The sequence below is a fragment of the Pieris rapae genome, chromosome 21 (genome assembly GCF_905147795.1).
Source record: "Pieris rapae chromosome 21, ilPieRapa1.1, whole genome shotgun sequence".
NCBI lineage: Eukaryota > Metazoa > Arthropoda > Insecta > Lepidoptera > Pieridae > Pieris > Pieris rapae.
The window spans coordinates 5,857,499-5,879,562 of record NC_059529.1 but is presented as its reverse complement, the minus strand read 5'-3'; the positions used below and the strand labels follow the sequence as shown (position 1 = coordinate 5,879,562).

Sequence of the window (22,064 nt, the reverse complement as noted above, 5' to 3'; positions counted from 1 at the left end):
GTAGTAAAATTCGTCTTCTGTTATACTTCTATTTGAAGATGAGACAGAAAATATAAAAGCTGCATTAGCATAGAAATTTAAAAAATTCATTGCCGAAAAAAATCCACAAACTAAGGAGTCCCAATATCATTGTTTGTTTGTAAGTGGCGGGCGGTCTCTTGTTAATAAAATATTATTTAAAATTATTACTCATAAAAACTAAATCGTCGAGTTGCTCTTTTACTTAAATATGCTATCGGCTCTTTCATCCAATTGTGTTAACACTGTGGTAAAAAAGGACAAATTCTAAATTATACTGATATATCAATATCGTTAGTTTCATTTCACGAATCACTTTATAATATTAGTTTAAAACATCGCCTACGCCTGTATACATAACTCACCCTGCTTTGCATTCCACGGATCAATAAGGGTTTTCTATTGTCCTTGAGACTGACAGGTTTTGCACGTCTCACTACTCCAACTTCTTTTTTCACTTTAATCGAGTGGACTTTTCCTGTACTTAAGCGGTACCTAACTGTATCAATTGGTTTACAGGAAGATTTTTTTAAATATTCAATTCTTAAATATGCAAGGGGCACATGCAGTGACGAAAAGCATCGTGAGGAACTGACATGTCTCATCCAAAAATCGATATGTTTAAGACAGAAGAAAACAAGTTGTCTATAATAAAAATAACAAGGAAATTATTATGTATATCTGAGTCGTGTATGTGTAGCGAACGATGACGTCACACGCGCGACAGCCTTTTAGGTCTGGACTTCAGATTTCTGTATTGTTCCGTAATCACTTTGTTATTCCTGTTGTAGAGCAGTGTTGGCCTAGTGGTTTCAGCGTACGACTCCCATACCTGAAATCGTAGGTTCGATCCCTGGCTTTGAAACAATGGAATTTCTTTCTATGTGAGCATTTAATATTTGCTCGAACGGTGAAGGAAAACATCGTGAGGAAACCGACATGTCTTAGACCCAAAAAACTGACCCGTGTGTCTGGCACTGGAGGCTGATCACCTACTTGCCTATTAGATTTAAAAATGATCACGAAACAGATTCAGAAATCTGAGGCCAAGGCCTAAACAGGTTGTAGCACCACTGATTTATTTTTTATCCCTTTGTTTCTATTTGATAATGTTTCTTTATTTTTATCAAGTTTAGGTCCCCTACCTTTTACTTGAAACTGGCATAAAGATATAACTATTGCCATGAAATTAAAAAAAGTCTTTAGGGGACGTAAAGCCACAGGCAAAGCTAGTAAGGAATATTAGAAACTTCGAAGCCGTTTCATAATAGGGCACTTTGTCGTTGAAATTAGCCGAGCCAACGGGGAAAAATGCCTCGAAGCTTCCATGATTGTTCCTTGGATAAGCTCTTTAGTACACTCTTTACAACGACACAACCTGATACCATATTACTAACGACTTCAATAAAGGATCAGGCACATTAGTAAATTAATTTAAAAAAATAATTAAATTAAAACTAGCCCTTAGAGTTATTTATGACGAATTAAGATTTAATGTAAGATTAAATGTAAACTAAAAAATAATAAAAAAAACTGATATATTTTATTATTAATATGTTTTGTTATACTTTCTTTATATTAAATAAAATGTATTATTATGTATAATGATTTTTTAAATTTGGTTGCGAGAACACGTATACACAATGCAACAACACTAAAATATACAAATCATTAGGGACTGTATATAACAATCCTGTATTTTTTGTCTATTAATTACAAAAATATTGATACACAGTCAATAAAACATACACAAACATTTAACATAACAAAAGCTATAAAGGTACCAATTTTGTACCAAAAGTTGGTACACAATTTCTCAGAAAGAGATCTATGTGATTAGAATGTTATTTATATAGAACATTGTAGACTAAATTGTGCTTTCTACATTAATTATATGTTGTTTAATAAATACTTAGGTAAACAGTCTTCTATGGAGTGCACTTGCAAATGATTACTAAGTCTTATAAGTGCTGGTAAACAATAATGTTCGCCTTCCACTGCGTAAGTGTTGAGCGAGAAATAGTTGACCGGCGGAACGGAGGTTGAAATGACATGAGTTTTTGCCTCCGCTTTGGTGAAAGCACATGTATGAAAATCATCGTTTTGATGCTACACGGCGTCTGTTCTGCTCGCAGTGGAAGGCTGGTCTTAAGACTGGTTTTAAGCTTTGTATTAAAACAATCAGTGGCGCTACGACGTTTTCATATCTGGGACTTATTTTTGAATATGTTTTATGATTATATGTCTCATAGGCAAGTAGGTGATCGTCTTCTTTCATCTAAGGCAAGCCGGTTTCCTTACGATGTTTTCCTTTACCGTTCAAAAGTTAAAAACGCACATAGACAGAAAGTCTATTTTTGCATAGCCAGGGATTGCACCTACTACCATAGGGATGAGAGAGTCGCACGCTGAAGCCGCTAGGTCAAAACTACTTATTGTAAAGCATATAAAATCAAAAGTTGCAAAACATAAAAAATGTGTGTCATAAATAATCGTCATAATAACCGCCAAATCCAAAGTTACGTCATAAAAACACTTTCAACACTGTACATTCTAATATAATGATCTATGTCTTAACATGTAAATCCCGTAAAGGGGTTGTCAGGGACATAAAACTTTTGAAAAGAAAAAACGGCCCAACTTTTCCACTTTACCGTCTAAAACTTTGTAAGGCTACATTGTATTTCAAACTTAATTCTCTTCTTCAGTTAAGTCTTTCATTAGCGGTCGCCACGTGAGATGAATTTGTATCCGAAAAATTCAAACAATGTATTCAGGACGTCGCCGCTTCGCACTTCAATGGAGGCTGTAGCGAATACAAGTTGGACAAAAGAAAAGTATCGACAGTTCATGCTATTGAAGACTTGCTAATTTATTTAATTAACCTGAATAGATTTCCTTATTTACCTTGAGTACATAATTGGATCACGAATGGTACTGGAGTTCGGAACTCTAAATTCTGCATTTGTCATTAAAGAATTACCTACTTATATTAGGAAAATACCGAATCTTGGTTTGTGCGTGTTTCTTGACGTTTGATTTTTTAAATGATGAGGCATTTATAAGTCAAAGATTGATAGGTTTTGTATGACATTCTTGTAGAGTGTTTTAGTCCTTCGAGCCGGATATGAATTGATCTAGATTTTTTTTTAGTTGATATCGACATTTACTATTTAATTATTTTTAAATTATATTGGTTTTCGACTACGTGACCTTTTGCCTTTAAAAATATTTGTTTTTTCATGTAACTTCAATGTGGTAGACTGATTTCTGTCTCCGTTTATATTAAATAATAAACAAGTCTTTCTTTAATAACACTCAAATATAGACTAGTTACAATATTCTTTACCTATATGGTAATCATTATTCTTGTTATTGTATTATTACTAATTCAATTTAATTATTTTTGTGGCAATACAAAATAAATTTGCAATGGGCAATCATTCTATGTCAATCGGAAACAAAAATTTCAGTACTTTAACTAAATGTAATATAATTGTTTTAAATATAGACGGTGGACGGAGAAATTATTCTTTTTTAACAATAAATAAAATAAAGCCTTTAAGTATATAAGTGAATATAAGAAAAATATTACTTAGTTGATAACATTGAATCGCAAGTATAAATCCAGACAAGCCTTCGAATTGAACTGCTAAAATTGTCTCGAAATACAAATTTCATCAGACAGAGGATAAACACCAAATTGCTGCATTCACAATTTTACAATAAAGATGTTATTTGACGTATTTGAATCTTTCGTAAACATGTTTGTTCTCAATGTTAGCAAATATCGGTTATTGGGGGTACCAAGAACGAAAATATGTTTTGAAAAGATTTTTTACTATTTCTATTGTAACAACTTGAATTTTAATGAGACTTATATTATTTGAAATTAATTATAATTTAAAGTAAAAATTTAGTTTACTTACAATAAGCAAAGTATTCAGTTTGTAAATGAATGGATTAAGAGACGCCGAAGTCAATAAATTAAATAAACCGTAATGAAACCACTAATAAATACAGTATTTAATTAAACCTCGTAATTCGTAAATGTACTCCTATAACAGGTATTAACTTCACGCATTAACACTCCTGTCACAGCAAATAAATGAACGCGACAAGTCTATACATAGTTCAATTCTCAATTTGAAAATTTTCAAAAATGGAATTAGAACTGGCAAATGTAGGGGATAACTGAATGAAATGGTATTTTATTTCTAATTTGAATTCGGAATGGACGCTACGAGGGGACAAAATCGAATTCCACTCGTGCCTTAAAACGGAAGCCTTGCCCAAATATCTTGGAATTTCATACTTTCTCATATTTACTCATAATATTCCTCAATGCATACTTGTTGGTCATCATTTTCATAAACTGACTATTAATTTGTCGCCAGTCCAGTATGACGTAGTAAAAACATAGACCGTATGTCATACAGTGTTAGTATATTATGGAATGTATTGCATAGTAAATTTCTGAAACAGTTTCATTTTTTTTTGTATGTCGATGTTAGTAGTAGTTTTTGTATGTAGATGGTAGGCAAAGTACGTAATATACAATTTTGTATTATTCGCCTCTTAAGGAATCAACGTAGACTAATGAATTAAATATTTAAATATTTTTTAATAATTTCACTAACATAGTTATAAGTTTTACTAAACTAACAATATATGGACTTATTAATTGGTCTGAAAGAAATTATTATTTTTTATTTTTTTTATTATATTAGCTTTCCTAAATACCAGCTTATTTCGTACGAATGAGGTATTTTTTTATTAATGTATGTTTCTATCTAATTGTATAAAACTATTAATACTAAAAATATCCTAGTCATTAGTGATCGCTTAAAATATCATAGGCAAAATAGAAAATGGCCTCCTTCTCGGTTATATTTTTATATCATTACTTCGGACTCAGAGTACCTCTAAATAAGTAAAGTTAAATATTAAACTTACTTCATTATTATATAATTATAACAAACTATTTTTATCTATAGACATAAAGTATCCAATAAATAAAATTAAATAGTGCAGGGTAATACGTATTTTTTAAATTAATATTTTTTTCTAAAAAAGGCGCTCCGAAAAAGTCTAAACTTTTGCTCGTCGGCTTTTAAATACTACGAATGACCAAATATGTATTTATTACTTAACAATACAGTGTACATTTCATAAATTGCACAAAAACCACCTCTGGGAATGCTCAATTGTGTACTCGAGTCACAAAGGGGTACAAATGTCATTAGGAACGCGTGAATTGTAAATTGGACATTACTCGTTACACCTCCCGTAGGGCTGCACGCCTAACTAACCGTTCAATTCTATTGTTTTATGTTTACTCATATAATATTTTACACAGTTAAAATATATATGAAATAGTGACCATAAGAGATACGCTCATCGCGGAGTACGAAAACCTAGTAAGAGTGAGAGAGAAAATTGTTATATGCATAAAAGAACTGATTTTGTTTTGTTTAATATTTGTATGATCCCTTCGTGTATCTCATGTTTGCCTATAAGTGTTTGACACATTAAAAATTGTATTTTGTGTGCCGAGCGTTAGCAAGCTTTAATCAATAAAAAAGAATATAAAAAAAATAACCACGTGAACTAAATATGATATTTATAATATATGTAATATCATATTTTTTATATATATGAAAAACATTGTTTCCTATTAAGTACGAAAAGTAATGGCTAAAATTAATGTTGTCTTTGACGGTATAATTAGTCGGTTATAACTGAACAAAAGTATTGCCAATATTTAATATCAACACCACATCTATTGTTGTTCATTTGTCATCGAAATTCTTGAAGGAACGTAATTAGCGGCATTGATTCATCAATTGTAAAATTTACATTGAAATCCCAAGCTATTCAAAGTTTTTATTAGTTTTAAAACCTCCGTACGGAAATAATTTCTTATGTTATTAAATGATATCATTATTTATTTTATTTGGTTAACACAACAATCATAATTAAAAAACAATACATATATATCGTATGACGCGTCGCCGAAATTATGATTTGATAAAAGAATGAAGTTTATAAACAAAAGCTGCCATGATCCTATTTTGTTTTCCTTGCATAAAAAACATATACTTCTTGGCACCACGGGCCTAGTGATTGAAAAGGCCAAAATTCTAATTGGTACTTTAGTCTTAAGTGCTAAACAGTGGTAAGCGGAGAAAAAATAATACACAAGATCAGAGTTTATTCTTTTATAGAGACTGTACTATTGGACACTAACTTATCTTAAATATTCAAATTAAGATTAAGTAAATTTATTTAATTAATTATTAAGTGCGGCTTGATCCATCGTCGTTGCGTAGAGATTTGGGGTCTCTCCGCTACCGCATTTTAAATATATCAAAAGAAGAGTTGTTTATGAGTGTTTACTAGGGATGTCACTTTTTTCCGAAGCCTATTTTAGCCCTGCCTTTGACATTCTTTTCGAGTGCTTTTCAGCGTGCGTATTTACTATATCCGTAAATAACTTTTATTTATACATTACAAATGATTTCTTTCCAACACGTTTCATGTGTTCAGCCTCAAACATTTTGAAAGACGGTAATTGCCCACCAGGGGTCCCGCATTGCCAATACGAGAAAATTTTATTTGATATAGAAATGAGAGCTCATTACATTTCCTCAAGCGGGGAATATTTTGATTCATCATCGGCAATTCTGTTATGATAGCGCCACTAATGATATTGTCTGGTTCTTATTATAATACATTTCGTCTATTTGTTTGGCGATTTAATACAAGTACCTGGATGACCGAAGCTTTGCTCGGTATTTTATTTTTATTTTTATAAATTGTGTTTTTAGGAAATTATATTTAAGTACGAATTACAGAGTAATAAAGTGTTGAAATATGAATATAATTGTCGAATAAAGATAATTATATTCATATTTGAGTTTTTATTTGACTGACATCTTTAAACGAGCAATTCTATGTTTAAGTTGATAAAACACGAATAAAATGACATTTTATAGAGATGATTCCTAGATGGATCGATTTATCGCCCCCAAAACACCCCGTATACTAAATTTCATGAAAATTGTTGGAGCCGATTCCGAGATTCCAATTATATATATATATATATATATATATATATATATATATATATATATATATATACAAGAATTGCTCGTGTAAAGATATAAGATAACGAACTCAATTGTATTACAGCAAAAAATGGTCTACAATCCTTGCTCTTAGCCTCAAAAGTAGATAATAATTATAATAATATTTATTTATTTCTCACAAAAACGTACAAAAACTTCATCCATAATATGTTACAATAATGTATCTAAATAATTGTCATTCTTCTTTGGAGTAACTGTTGTATATAAAGTCTGAGTGGAAAGCCTATATTATTTTGCAAGATTTTTAAATTAAAACATGTTTCTACATAATATACGTTCATTTTACTATTCACTGGAGCATTAACCAAAATCACTCATTGTATATTTAATTTGGTCAGCGTTTGTGTATTTATGTGTATGTTGAATTTGAAAAAATAAATGTGTATTGAACCTGATGATTTAAATGAAAAAATAAAACGATTTTGGGTATTAGACAACGTAGTTTTATTTAGAGAATTTTTATGATAGTTTATAACAAACAGTGATGTGTCAGGGTTGCCTGCTTAAACTATTTGTATTTTAAATCGTAAAAACGTTCGTGCGAAGCCTAATTTGAGACTTATAACAGTGCACTGTTATTAAGCAAGAACATTGTTTGTGATTTGACCGAGTGATATGTACCTTCGTGACGATATTGTATTCAGTTTCACAGTCTAGCAAACTAGCATAATTCAATTATTGAGCAGTTAAATTCACATCGTCTCGGACATATTAACGATCGATTCCGTCTCTAAATCCTAATTTCCTCACATCAATTGCCTGGTGTTCATAGAATGGTCAAGCTAATATGGTATATGTATGTTGATAAGCCCCTTTAATTGGAAGTCTTGATCGATATCTCTTGTTGTACATGACTAAATTCATAGTTTCATTTATTAATCAATAGATGGCGTTGTACACTGGTACAATAAAAAGTTGTTACAATGGAAAGTACAAAAGGGGTAAACACTTAAAAATTGGCAATAATAATATAAGAAAAACTTACCTAGACTAAAGAATAACAAAAATAAAATGTTAACTTTTTCTTAATTGTGTGGAATTAAAGTGATCTGAATAAATAGTTTTTACTGTAATCCTATCAAATTATTTAATTAAATTTTCCTTATAGTGGGCGCCTGAAAGAGATCGCTCGAAAGCGATAAGGTCACCAGTTATTCTTTTTATCAGTTTCACATTATCGCAATCGCGGTCTTTCCTCTCTGCTGAATTTTCACATTCGTATATATTATACCAAGTATACTCTCCGCTAACATATATAATCCATTATAATCCTTTTCCATATTTGAAAATCGGAAATATCTGTACATGTCGATGCGATTCCAGCTTACGCCCTTTGTGCATTACGCCCGGATGCCCCGGGCGTGGGGTTTTCACCCTTGTCTTGACACCTTGGAAAAGTGTAATCCACTAGCCGCCGTCTGTTTGTTTTACTTGCAGTAGACATACAATGATGTAATACGCTAAATGGTGGTAACTTTAAACTGTCCCCGTTGGTTGCGTTGAAATTCCTGAAAGACCTGTTTTTTTAAACTTTATTTTATTCGTAGACGTTCTCTGATATCATTTGTCTTTAATGTATAAAATTTATTTATTTAACATTGATAGTACGATTTTAATTAATCGGTGTTTGGTGGCGTAATCGCGCCACCTACTTACTTGAGTTGAGAAGGAAAACAGAAGGCAATTTAGAAGTTGAACAGATCAGACTAATAAGATGTTAAAAATATAAATGTATTTAAATACCAAGTATCTGAAATACAAGGTATTTATTAATATTATTATTATAATTAAGACGTTATAGTATTGATTTTATTGCTTAAAAGAGATGACCTCGAAGTAGGTAATGACAACGGTAGAAGTAAATTCAAAGAATCTTGTTTGTTCTCAAATTTATTTCAAGACACGGAATGATCTTTCCGATTTTAAAAAATGAAAATAAAATGGCCTTTATTGTTATAAAGTTTCCTTTTGTTATAATAATAATAATACTCATTTTATAATCACTGATTTTGAAAAATATCGTTCCATCAGACCTCAATACAAAACCAAACTTTTTCATGTCACATACATATTTTTATTATAATTACCACCAAAGATATTGAAATTTTAAAACTCAAACTTTATTTTATTAACATAAAAACTCACAGTTATATTAAGTTAGAGATAGAGATATTCTCAATTACTTCAAGTTATTAAGAGATATTCAAATTTGTTACACGAGAGAATGTAGACAGAATAATAATGACACGCAAAACAAATAACGAATTAATAATAATTGTTCCTAATAATCTTCATATAGAAACCTGCTTTAAATTCATCCGTACTAGTTAAGAAACTTTAGTAGAATACAAAGTAGAGTTAGGGCAAGGCTTCAACAGCAGCGATTTTAATCAGATCATAAAATTTATTAAAATTATAATATGATTTTTTGTACCTAATACATACAAAATAAATATACCAACAAATGCTTTATATATTAATAGAACATAGGGACATATATGGTAGAAGAAGGCTTTTAAAGGTTGATTGCGATAAGCTGCGTTAAATCACTGATGTATCATGGTTAAACTTTGGGGCCCTTAGACTATTTTTACGTATCTAATGACCCAAGAGAATCTGTTCGAAGTAGAAGATCATCTCTGATGGCACTTGCTTTTTTATTCAAAAGCATATATGGGCAAATGGCGGGTTCTAACCCGCGAGACATTTCACAGTTTAAAAAAACCATTTAATAAGTATTCCAATAGGTACTCATGGGATTGACAGTTAGGCGGAAAACATCAAAACAATAAAAACAATTTTTGTCCGCCTGTTTGATTATCGCCGCTACTTGACTTACTCGATCAAATTCTTTGAGGTTTTCCGCCTCACGGGCGACACATCAATGTATTTTTGATTCTTAATTATTCTAAACTAATTTATTCCAGATTATTACTAACTTCATTTTGCCTATATATAAGCAGGTCTATTTGTACTGTGAAAACATTGTCGTATTATTTTATGTGTAATATCTATCGCAAAAAAATATTATCATTACTTAAAACTGCTCTTAGCACTTTTAAACGCGGCCCGCGAACTTATTTGCAAGCTAAAGTTTGGCCGTCAACATGTCAAAGGTTGCCCAAACCTGTTTTAAAGTATATACTAATAAACATTATCATTTAATAGTGCGAAGGTTGCTAGCTAGGTTTTTGTTTATATTTTTATAGTTAACAAATTTATATATATAACCCGCTTACGCGTATTCTATGACCGTCTCCTAACTCTAATAGGAATAAGTGTATAATCCTCGCGAGACCCCACTATTTGGCAACTTTATGCATTTCTGATGAGTCGATATTAGTTTTCAGTTCGCTCCAAGGCGTTGCTTTGTAGAATCATTATAATATCTCTGTTTCATGTAAATTTGGATGTTCATCTGAATACTTATGATGTTATTTGCTTTCATTTTCAGTATAAGTCAAACATTATACTTGGTATTAATAACTAATTGAAAGCAATTTTAAACACCACCTAGATATTACTATTGACATCAAATTATACAATTTCGCAAGAAAAATAGAAAAATCTTATTTGGTAAAAATTCTTTACGAAAAAATTAAAAGAATTGAATGTTGAGGTATTATTTGTGTAATTTAAAAAGATTTAATCTTTTATAGAGGAGAATGTCATAAAAAATATTAAAACACAGATTTTTTGTAAACATTACAATTTTTTTTTTTTTTACAAATATACCGTAAGGATAATCAAAAATCTACTTTGTACATATATGAATAACACTTCTTCTAATCTTATGTAATACCTTTTTTAAAAGATTTATTACATAAATACAAGCGGTTAATTAAATTATTATTTGTAGGTTTTGAAGTAGACCGAACGAGTTTATATGGAAGAGTAATTTAATTTGCCGTCCAATTTCCGATTGGTACAGAAAATACCCGTATATTAAGTATTTTTCTTACGGCGTTACCATGGCAACGAGGATAACATGTTTAACTTGACAGGGGTGGCATGCTTTATCAGAAAATTGACTGTCATTCGTGAATACACAGTTACATACTGAGTAGTCGACATTATTTCTACCTCTTTAATGTTTTTATACTACAAATGGTATAGTTATCTAAAGAAAAATAATATAAAGAATAATATAAAATAATAACATAAAATCTAATATAAAGCACACATTGGGCATCACATGGACTATTGTTCTCACCTGTGGGCGGAACTCCCCAGTACTATCTCCTTCCATTTGACCGTATTCAACAAAGATCAAATCAAATCAAGAAATCATATATTCATGTAGGTAACACAATATAAATTTATAATTCAGTCATCTTACCAAAAATACCTCTTTTGTTTTTGTTTTACTGTTTCAAGGAGTATTACTGTGAAAAATTCTGTTCTCGGATTTCTATATCTGATGATCATCCGCGAATCTAATAAGCAAGTTGATCAGCCTCCTTTGCTTCACATACGCCGTCGACTTTTCGGTTTACGATATTTCCTTTCACCGTTGGAGCGAATGCTAAATGACAGCCGGGGATGGAACCTACGACCTCACTATTCGCACGCTGAAACCACTAAGCCAGCACTGCTCTGGTGGTTATAAGACGGCTGTGGGTTACTTCTACAATCGCTAGATACAAATAATTAATATTTTTTATATCTCGTAAATTCCGTCAAATGCTTTTGTGCATCGGAATTTTATTTTCATGTTTGGTTTTAAAGAGCAATACTAATAATACAATATTTAGATTGACGATAGAAAAAAATATTTTTATTTTATTTAACGTAAAACATTTTAATACACAAATAAGAAAATATATTTTCCCGTCTAGTCCAGAGTATAAAAAAGTGGTCTAGCATTTGAAATCATATTAAGTTGAAAAAAAACAGGACACGACGCGGTCTTTGAAACCAATTTGCGACTATGAGGAATCGAGTTAGTTGGATGATATGCTGGCTGACCCTTTGTCGTGTCATCAGACTACAAATTGCCAGTTTAGCTGAACGCTGCGGGCGTCCGTTTCACGCCAAAATTGAAAAAGAAATCATTTTTTTTTTCAGTGGCAATAAAGGTAACGCTTAAAAAGCTCCACGGTCCTCTTTAAGCGACATGTTGGGTAAAATGAAAAACGGTGGCGCTACAACCTTTTGAGGTCTGGGCCTCAGAAATCTGTCAATCTAATGGGCAAGTAGGTGTTCAGTGTGCCTGACACACGCTGTCGACTTTTTCACAGGCAAGCCGGTTTCCTCACGATGTTTGCTTTGCAAGCGGATTTTAAATAGAACCTACGACTTTAGGAATGAGCGTCGCACGCTCAAACCACCAAGCGACAACTTCTGTGTAAACCAAATAAAAGGATGCTTTTAAATCTGTTGTCAGTATACTCTAGAATTTGTTGATGTAAGCCTCTCATTAGAACTGAGCTCTCTTGGAAGCTTTCTAGTACGTACAAGTTTTTGCTGGGTATATAATTAATGTCAATAACCACTAAGCCACTTGTTAGTGCTGTAAAAAACCACTTCTCAGTGAAAAAAATTTGAATGCGTTTCGTTGTTTTTTTTTGTCTTCTATGTTGTGTTTAATTTTTCATCATTTATTATCTATGCAGAAACGTCAACTTTGGATAGATACAAAATGGATTCATTAGGATGCTTCCTGGTTACCTAATTGGAAAGATCTTTGTAAAAATTCTATAATTAAGAAACTTTTTTGCCCCAAGTGATTAATTATTTAACTCTGCAGGGGCAGAAAATAATCTACATTAAAATATTTTCTATATAAACCATACAATACTCGTAGTGATAAAGCAACGCCCCATGGTATCTATAACCAATAATCCGATAATACATACGTAATATACTATACAAACAACAAAATAGAAACAAATTGTATAAAGTTCTATAAGGATGGAACTGATCGTCTGGCTCCAACAGATCTTCATCGCATCAATCTTTCGCCAGTCTCCTAATTTTAGGAGAGATGAGATGAAAAAAGATAGAACACCTGGGAAACTGGAATAAAAGATATACCGAAAATGTAGTATTTGGAGGCGGCCTTCACTCCGTTAGAGGTCAAACTACGTAGTTAATGTAATACTGAATATGATACTCGAATACAGGCTATTTCTTAAAAAAATAATAGGCTGTCCTTCTAAAGGAAATATTGTATGAATCTATAAATCCCTTGTTATAACAACACGTAGCTTAGGCGGATTATGCGCGTTAAAAAGTTCGCACGTGTAATAGACACTTAGACGAGTTCTGTTCTCTAATTACAAAATTAACTTGGAATTATACACTAGTAGATCCTAAAGCATAGACTATGTAGTGCTTAATCAGGTTAAACTGTGTGAGAGGTGGCAAGATGTTAATGAAATCAAATGAGACGGCGTATGTAGACTTACGCCCAAACCCAACCACCTATTTCAATACATTTTTGACAATCTGAGCTAGACATCTTAATAAAAGTATTAATAAAAGTGTAATAAAATGTACCAATAACCAATCGACGGATAGTAATAGCCATCTGTCGATACAAGTGTCGATACAAAGTGTATAGACATTTGTATGAAAATTATAGTTCAACTGTGCCTATCTTAAGATTTTAACTCACACTAGATTTTCAAATTACTATAAAGTTATACTATATGTATATTAAGTTATACTTCTTGACACTTAGTGAGAAGATTGAGTCTTAATGATAAGTAGAAAATAGATCACATATCTTCCCCGTAATAGAGACTGTAAGTAAGGATACTTTCTTAATGTTAAATATCCTTATTAGTGATTTGTATTAGGCTTAAATTATCTTTTAGTTTAAGTGAAGCTAGATCGTAATGTTCAATGATGTCTAGTAAAGACGTTCTACAAATGTACTACACGTAAATAAAACTTTTTCCGAATATAAACGAATTTCATTATTTGGTTTCATCTTTGGCGACTGATGAGAACTAGATACAAATATTTTGCTTAGTCGTAAATCTTGACTATAACATATATTACTGTTCTGTTAGCAAAGACTAAACAAAGGATGCCACAAACATTGATAGTAAACTTGATAAATATAAGTAATGACCTGTCAAGTAAGATGCAATAAATCAGTTTTTACGATATGGTCCTAAGCTAACAAATAACTATACATTGAATAGAACATAAGTTTTTTTTTAAATATAGATCAGGGTTGCAAACCGGCAGTAAGCTCATCTGATGTTGTGTGATATCGCCCATGGGCACTCAATGACAGGGGGCTCGCGAGTGCGCTGCCGGCCTCTTAAGTGTACGTGCTTTTCATGAAGATACCTAAGTCGAATTGGTTCGGGAATACTTCAGTGTGCAGCTGGTTCCACATAAAAAAATAAAATATGTTTATTTTGGAACATAGGATCATAATGGTATCACTTATTCCACGTCATTAAATTCGAGCCTGTTGGCATCCCTACTCATCGGCAAAGAAGACAGAGGGTGTTGGCTGAGAGAAAAAGCCGGCGTAAAAAACTCTCGGTACTCTTTTTAAGTTTCATAGTGGTGGTGCGCGGAAGAATCTGCGTTTAAAATCGCTTAGCTGTGGAACGACGGCCGCCAGGGTGATACAGGTGGAATTTAGTTTTCTGCGTCGAAAAATATAAGAGTACAATGTGAGAGTCTCTATATTTCTATATACTTAGCCATTTGTTCTTTTCATAAGAATCCAGTATTTAATTCATTAATTTAAATGACAATAACTTTTATTTTTTACATTACAATTATTTTACATTAATACTTATTAGCGAACTCAACAGACGTCCTGCGTGATATTTCGATGACAATTTCAGTAGAAATCTGTAAATATTTAATATTTACGTAAAGTTATATCGTTATATTAGTTATTTTTTGGAAATATTCCGAAAATACATATGTTTAAAGCTTTTATTTATTACAATAAAAATAAAAAATTGAAGACCAACTCGGGGCTACCGCTTTTAAGCAACCTTTTCCACGTAACCCAATTTATTTGTAAATGAAAAAGTATATAATGTACCAAAATGTGTATGTTTTTAAGATTATTTACGCTAAAATAACATAGACATCGCAGTCATCAGTCATATAGTACCAACAGTTAATCCTCGCGTATTCATAGTCCAGCCGAAATTCATAATCCAATTATAAGGCCGCATGCTACCTGCTGACGCGGAATTAAGGCCAACGAACTGAAAGAGACACCGCTAGCTAAATAATTAATCTAATCTCGTATATTATTTATTATATATAGATTTCAGAGATGTGTTACTACTGGGTTAACATTTTTAGTTTTTTTTTATGAATGCATCATTGTTACGTCCGATGTATTTTTAAAGTGAAACTTCTTTAGGCGCATGAGGGTATTTTTTCTACGGATGAAACGCAAAAATTATAATATTAGCGTCACGAAGATGTGCAGCGTTTTTTCAAAGAAAGCGATTGAGACTGATTGAAAGAGAGTGAGAAAGGGCGAACGTAACATGAAGCAAATAGCCATGGAGCGAGAGTAGAGAGGGAGCAAGCAAGTGAGAAAGATCGAGATAGAGAGTGCCATGGAGTAAGAGATGGGAGAGAGAGAGAGAGAGAGAAAAAATACACGCTATTGGTTGATGTGTTGGTTTAGTTACATATTAGAACTTAAGATGGCAATTATGTATTATAAAGTCTTGTGCAGAAACGCAGACATTTATTTATTTATATTCTCATAAGCACAATATTGTGAATATAGATATAAAAATACATGGAGTCATCATGTATATTGGGGTTTTTATCTTAGTAATCAATCATTTACAAAGAAGTTTCACTTCTGACATGAGTCTGATCGTCCGATCTGATCTGGAGGATTCCTCAACATCACCTATAACATGGAGTTTAGCACACCATTTCTTTATGAAACCTACAGTATTACATACTAATATAATTTATGAGCTTTCGATAAACGAGTGCATGTACTCAAAAAACGCCTCTCGGCGTTGCAGGTGCTTGCTGCATTACCATAAAAAATAATAACAAACGAGCAGATAAATAATAACGAACATATTACATACTTTAATAATGCCTTTTGTACTTATGTACGTAACACGGCAGATAGACTAGATATTTGCTACGAAGTAGACGTATAAAAATATTAAATTTTGTAGATATTTCGTTGTCATACATTCTAGACAGTTACCTAGTCACGGTAAAGTGCTTATAAGTAAAACTGAAGACATAAGCACTAAAGTTTCCGATCATTTAGCGTGAGAGTCTTGAATGCAAGTCCCCAAGCGTGAGTGGTATCGAGGAGTGGGACGTGATCGAACTCAGACTGAAACCCTTTGCGATTGTACTTTTAACACCTTGTATTTATAAACCTTATCTATATAATATCTTATAAGACCATACTAGTTGTAACCGCCTGTCAAAGTTAGTTGTATTTCGAACCTATATCTTACACTATGTCTGTTTCAAAATGTATGGATAAAGTACCAATTAGCTATGCAACACATAAATTATTCGGAAGATAAAAGTTCCGAATAGGAAACGTTCGTCTTTCATGACGAATAGCGCTATCTGACAGTTGTGAAACGCAACAATAGTGTTTATCGTACCAATAAGTAAATAGCTTATTTGGAACTTATCCGGACATTGTGAAAGACTTTTAAGTTATTAAGCCCAACTATGTAGATGATTATTAAAACAAATTATAAACATTGATCCTTTTTTAGTTTGGTTTTTTTTATAGAACAGGGGGCAAACGGGCAGGAGGCTCAACCTGATGTTAAGTGATACCGCCCATGGACACTCTCAATGCCAGAGGGCTCGCGAGTGCGTTGCCGGTTGTTTCTTAAACATAGGTTTAAAGAATTTACAATATTTCCAAAGTCTATTTTCAAAGCTCCTACGTTAAGTGTCCGCATTGTCATACATTCTCTAGACATTTATTTTTCATTTGTCATTTGAATCACTTCCAATTTGCCGTTTAATTGATTGACGATATGATGGGCTGTAATTGGATGACTCTTGATCTGACGTCTGGTGATAACGTGGTAAAAGGTTTTCGATGACATTTGAATTTTAAATGGAGGGTTTTCGTCTGGAAATATAATGAATGTTAAATAATTTCATTCACAACACATTTCAGTTTTGTAATTTAAATAAAGAGCGGAACGCATCTCCCTTCTTATTTTGTCTTCTATCTATGTTTGCCATAGTAATTTTGTATGATGGTGTAAAGATCTATTATATGTATAAGAAAACAGAGTACCGCGAGTTTTTGCCTGCTTTTTCTCCCCTACACCTCTGTCTTCTTTGTCGATGAGTAGGGATGTCTATAGATATAAATTGGATGACGTGGAATAAATACCTAAATCTTATATTCCATAATGAACATATTTTATTATACATATACTGTTTGGTCATTTAATATATAAATTATCAAGCATGTTCCGAATCTACTTATTCAAGGAACAATATCAGAAGCTTCGTCGTGATCGTCGTCATTATTTGGATAATTAAGAAGAGTCGAGCGTTTACATAAAAGATTAAACTGCCATCTACTCCTCTCCTGTCTCAAAAAAAGTTGCCAATATATGACACTAGGTAGGGAAAATGTTTCTGTGCAGGGTGCACTTCAGTAAAAAAAATTTAAGATTGAAATTGGAAAGTCGTGGAAAAGTTTTCGTTCACGATAATTATGAATTGGTATGATATTATTATACTAAATTTTATATTCGTCTAGATATCCTAAGCATCCCATCATCCCATTTGTCACACCTTTCAGAACAACGCGTTTTGGCCAAAACTCCAATACCAGATTGAGCATTCTGATAAACGAGCTATGTCTGTATATTCATAGTTACTTCCCTTCACACAACTCCGTTCCTATTTTTCGTAGTTTATAAATCTAGACGTGGTTGTCATATTAAGTCTTGAGTTTTGTTATTTTTATGTAACCATGTATCTGCGTGCGTAGTCAAGTTTTTCTAAATAAAATAATTCTAATTTATTGTTGGTCAAGTGGTTCCAAGTGACGTTCAGCAGTGGACGTTTGCTAGAATCCATTGTTGCACAAATAGATTTTCAAATACACAATTTACTTTACGCATACGGCGAAGTTTACTTTCGAGGAAACCTACTTGTCTCGAAAGCCTATTTAAAGTTATCTAACAAATGCAAACTATCCTTGAAGAATACCACTAGCATAATTCCGTACCATCAAACAACTCCATAAATGGTATATATAGCACGAATAACATACATTTAAAAAAAATAGTGCCTACTAGCCCTGGGAACCACAGTATATAAGCTACTGAGCTATGCTAAAAAATAATAATAATAAATTTTAAACAGCAATACCCATAGAACTCCTTAATAAAAGTTCTTAAAAACTATTTTATATATTTCTATTACTTAAGCCCTAGTAACCCAGTGTTGTCAAACAATTCGACCTATTTTAAACTTTACATAATTATTTTATTAATTAAAATCTATTTGCACTTGCGTACTTCCAATCGAAATAATTCCAATTTCAAAAATGTAAAAAATGCACTGCGTTTTAAGCAGTACAGCGAAAAGCTTTTAAGCTCGTTTAACGAGTCCAAGGGGACAATACCTGCATCCTGACATACGTACAGACAGGAACCTAATCATTAGTGTGTTCACTCAACGTGAAACCGTTTTCATCCAGGGCCTTTGAAAATACCGCAATATTGAAAGCTTCTTATACTTGAACCACGATGAGGTGGTCGACTTGAGACATTCGTGAGACTAAGTCAACAATTGATAAATGTTGTGGAACTTTTAGATGTACGAGACTGAGAAATTCTTTAATTATTAGAGTTATTCTCAAAAGATATTTTTAGATTTTGCGGTAAGTATTACTTCCGTTTGTCAAAGCAAGTAGATTTTCAATTTCAGGGGCTCGTACTTAGATTCTAAATGTTACACTGAGATATTATTAAGGTATCTATTAATATATATACCTCTGTAAGATAATGAAGCCAAGATGGACTGAGTCATTTGCAGTTTGCTGGCTCAAATTAAATAATAAATACAAAAAATATTATTTTTCATCACTTACTCAAATTCAAAATAACTTTATTCATATAGGTAAACAATTACACTTATGACCTCCAACCGAAAAGATTATAGATTGAATCTTAATTAACTTAGTTTCATTCTAGTAAATATACAATCAGATAACATAAATTATTAAGGAGTCTTACGGAAGAGATTACTTCTAATCTCTTCATAATAAGGAAAAAGCAGTACTAAGGGAAAAATGTGTAAAAAATGCATCAGTCAATTAATGAAAATTAAAATTACAAGATTATTTATCAAACAACCTCTAAAAACCTATTTCTTCACGTTAATAAACGATTTAATAATTGTTAATATACTTAGATGGTTAAATATGTATCTGGTAAAAGAATTAGTATGGTTAGTTAAATAAATATAATTAGTCATATACACAACTACACGCAATACTCGTCGAGCGAGTTTGCTTATCTTGCCGAAGACGCGTACAAATTATTTGAAGAAGTCTATTAGGTATGAGTGTGTGCAATTATTTAATAAATTACCATCTAAAATTCGCAATATTGGTGCGTTTGACAAATTCAAAAAGGCATTAAAGATGCATGTTAGTGTGAACATAGTAGACTAAAATTAAGACGGCTAATGGCGACGTGTATCTCGCTCGTATATATACATATTCATATTAAGTTTCTCATGTAAATATTTTTTTTAACAACTTTAATGATAAATATAATAGTTATTAACGTTTAAGTGTGATATTAAAGTCAGGTAACGCATTTATTTATTTATTTATTAAGTCTACAACATCATACATATTATGAAATCTACTGATAATTTTATACCATCTTCTATCTAATATGTACGACAATATATGTAAACATAAGTTTGGCTAAAAATAGGAATTAAAAAATACAATTAAAAACATAAAATAACACAATTACACAATAAAATAAAATAAAATTACCAAGAATGTTGGTACTTAAAGTAGAGAAAAAAAATCATCAGCAAAACAGCGAATTAGGTTTGAGAAAGGCACCCAACAATGCATTCTACCCTTATTATGATTTACTAACTGAAAACGCCTCGAAATACCTTGGCATCGGTCACATTGAACTTAAAATGGCCGTTACATCGTGACTCAACTTTAAAAAAATAAATTGCTCATCTCGGGGTTGCAGAATGTCGAAAGGCAATCGAGTGCTAGGCAATATGTATTCCGTAACCGCCGACGTTGCCAAACGGATAACCCGCCCGCGGTTAAGAACTTCCACTGTTTTGTTTCTGGCAATATTAGTTTTAGTCAAAAAGCTATTTTTCAACCCGCGAAACGCTTTCGAACTTTTCTAATTTAGCAAATTTTCTCTTCGCTTCGTGAGACGCTCCGGGCTTCGATTGAAGTTTATTCTTAACATAACGCTAATGGACTTTACAATATCATTGGAAATTATTTTGAGTATTCCGTTTGGATGTCTAACGGCAATTGTTTTGTTAAAATATTATTTTCAACACACATTTCCAGTATTTTTAATTCTCTTAACCTCTATAATAAAACATGTAGTATCTATTATTATATAGGTTATATAATATACTACTAGATAACACTGAAAATGTTTAGATCATGAAAAACGGATAAATATAAAAAGTTGCCAATATTTTTAAAGTTTTTCGACGTTTTCTCCGTTCCTCTCTACACATCGTCGCATTCGATGGAACCACGGAGAAAAGCTGTGGGACCATTCTTCCTTAGGGGTCGCTTCTATAGCATTTTCGTACGCTTTCACCGCATCTTCAGGGCTCTTAAAACGAATACCTCGAATTTTATCTGAAGTAGAAGTTGACGCTGGTGCTGCAGTCAAAATCATATGATACCAGAATTAACGTCATGTCAATTGTCAACAGGTCCTACTATTCCCAGAAGAAGGGTGGGCGAGGAGTGCCTCTTCATCTTATTGGACGCTGCAGCCGTGTTGGTGGCGCCGGTCTCGATGCAAGGTCGTGGAAGTCGCTGGAACGAGAAGGTAAATTGTTTTATATATACCTGAAAGCCTAGACTTAAGTATGTAAGTCCCTTAACACACACATATACATACAGGGGCACGCAATAAAACTTATTGAATACTACGAGTATAATAAAATGACGCTACAACCTTTTTAGTTCTGGGCTCTGAGATTTCTGTATCTGTTTCATGATTCCTCACGCTGTTTTCCTTCACCTTTAGAGCAAATGTTAAATGCGTTCATAGAAAGAAAGTCCAATTGGTGGCGTTGTTCGGGGATTGAACCTACGACATCAGGAATGAAAGTTCCACTCTAAAGCCACTAGGTCAACACTGTTCATTTAAAGTATTACTTTTTTTATTTACATATACTGGTTACAAGTCTTTTGGTCAAAGACATAAAACAATAATCATCTCTGTAAAAATATTACCTAAAATAAGTTTCTCATTAACGTTCTTAATTTAAATTCCGAAATTTATTTCAAAAAACAAAAATATTATTCGCTTTCACAGGAAGCAGTCTATCAACATTCAGGTTAAAGTAAAACATTAGCATCACGTAATTAACGAAGACGGTTCTTAAATGGCACGAGAAATCCCGAATGACGTAGCTATTATAATAAATTTCTGATTAAAACGATGTGGCGTTTGTTGTGAATTAATAATTACAGAAAGTTCCTTAACTAATATTAATGTATCATTTGTATAAATAGTGAAACTATGGCAATTGGGATTGTGAATTCTAATGCAATAAATTGAATTTAATTCAAACAGAGTTCGATTATTAATTTACCATAGTTCTTATTTTAGATAAATGAACAACTATATTGATAGCATTTACTAAATATAAGTAATTCAAACGGAAATTCAAACATTT

The 22,064-nt window shown here is 32.1% G+C and overlaps 1 protein-coding gene across 1 annotated transcript in view; it reads left to right on the top strand.

The window, feature by feature from the left end:
- LOC111003878 overlaps window positions 1–22,064 on the top strand; it is a 48,289-nt gene that overhangs the window by 18,822 nt on the left and 7,403 nt on the right. The window contains exon 2 of the mRNA XM_022274624.2: window positions 21,090–21,208. Coding sequence (XP_022130316.1) covers window positions 21,090–21,208 — 119 coding nt within the window. The remainder of the gene's footprint in view (window positions 1–21,089; window positions 21,209–22,064) is intronic.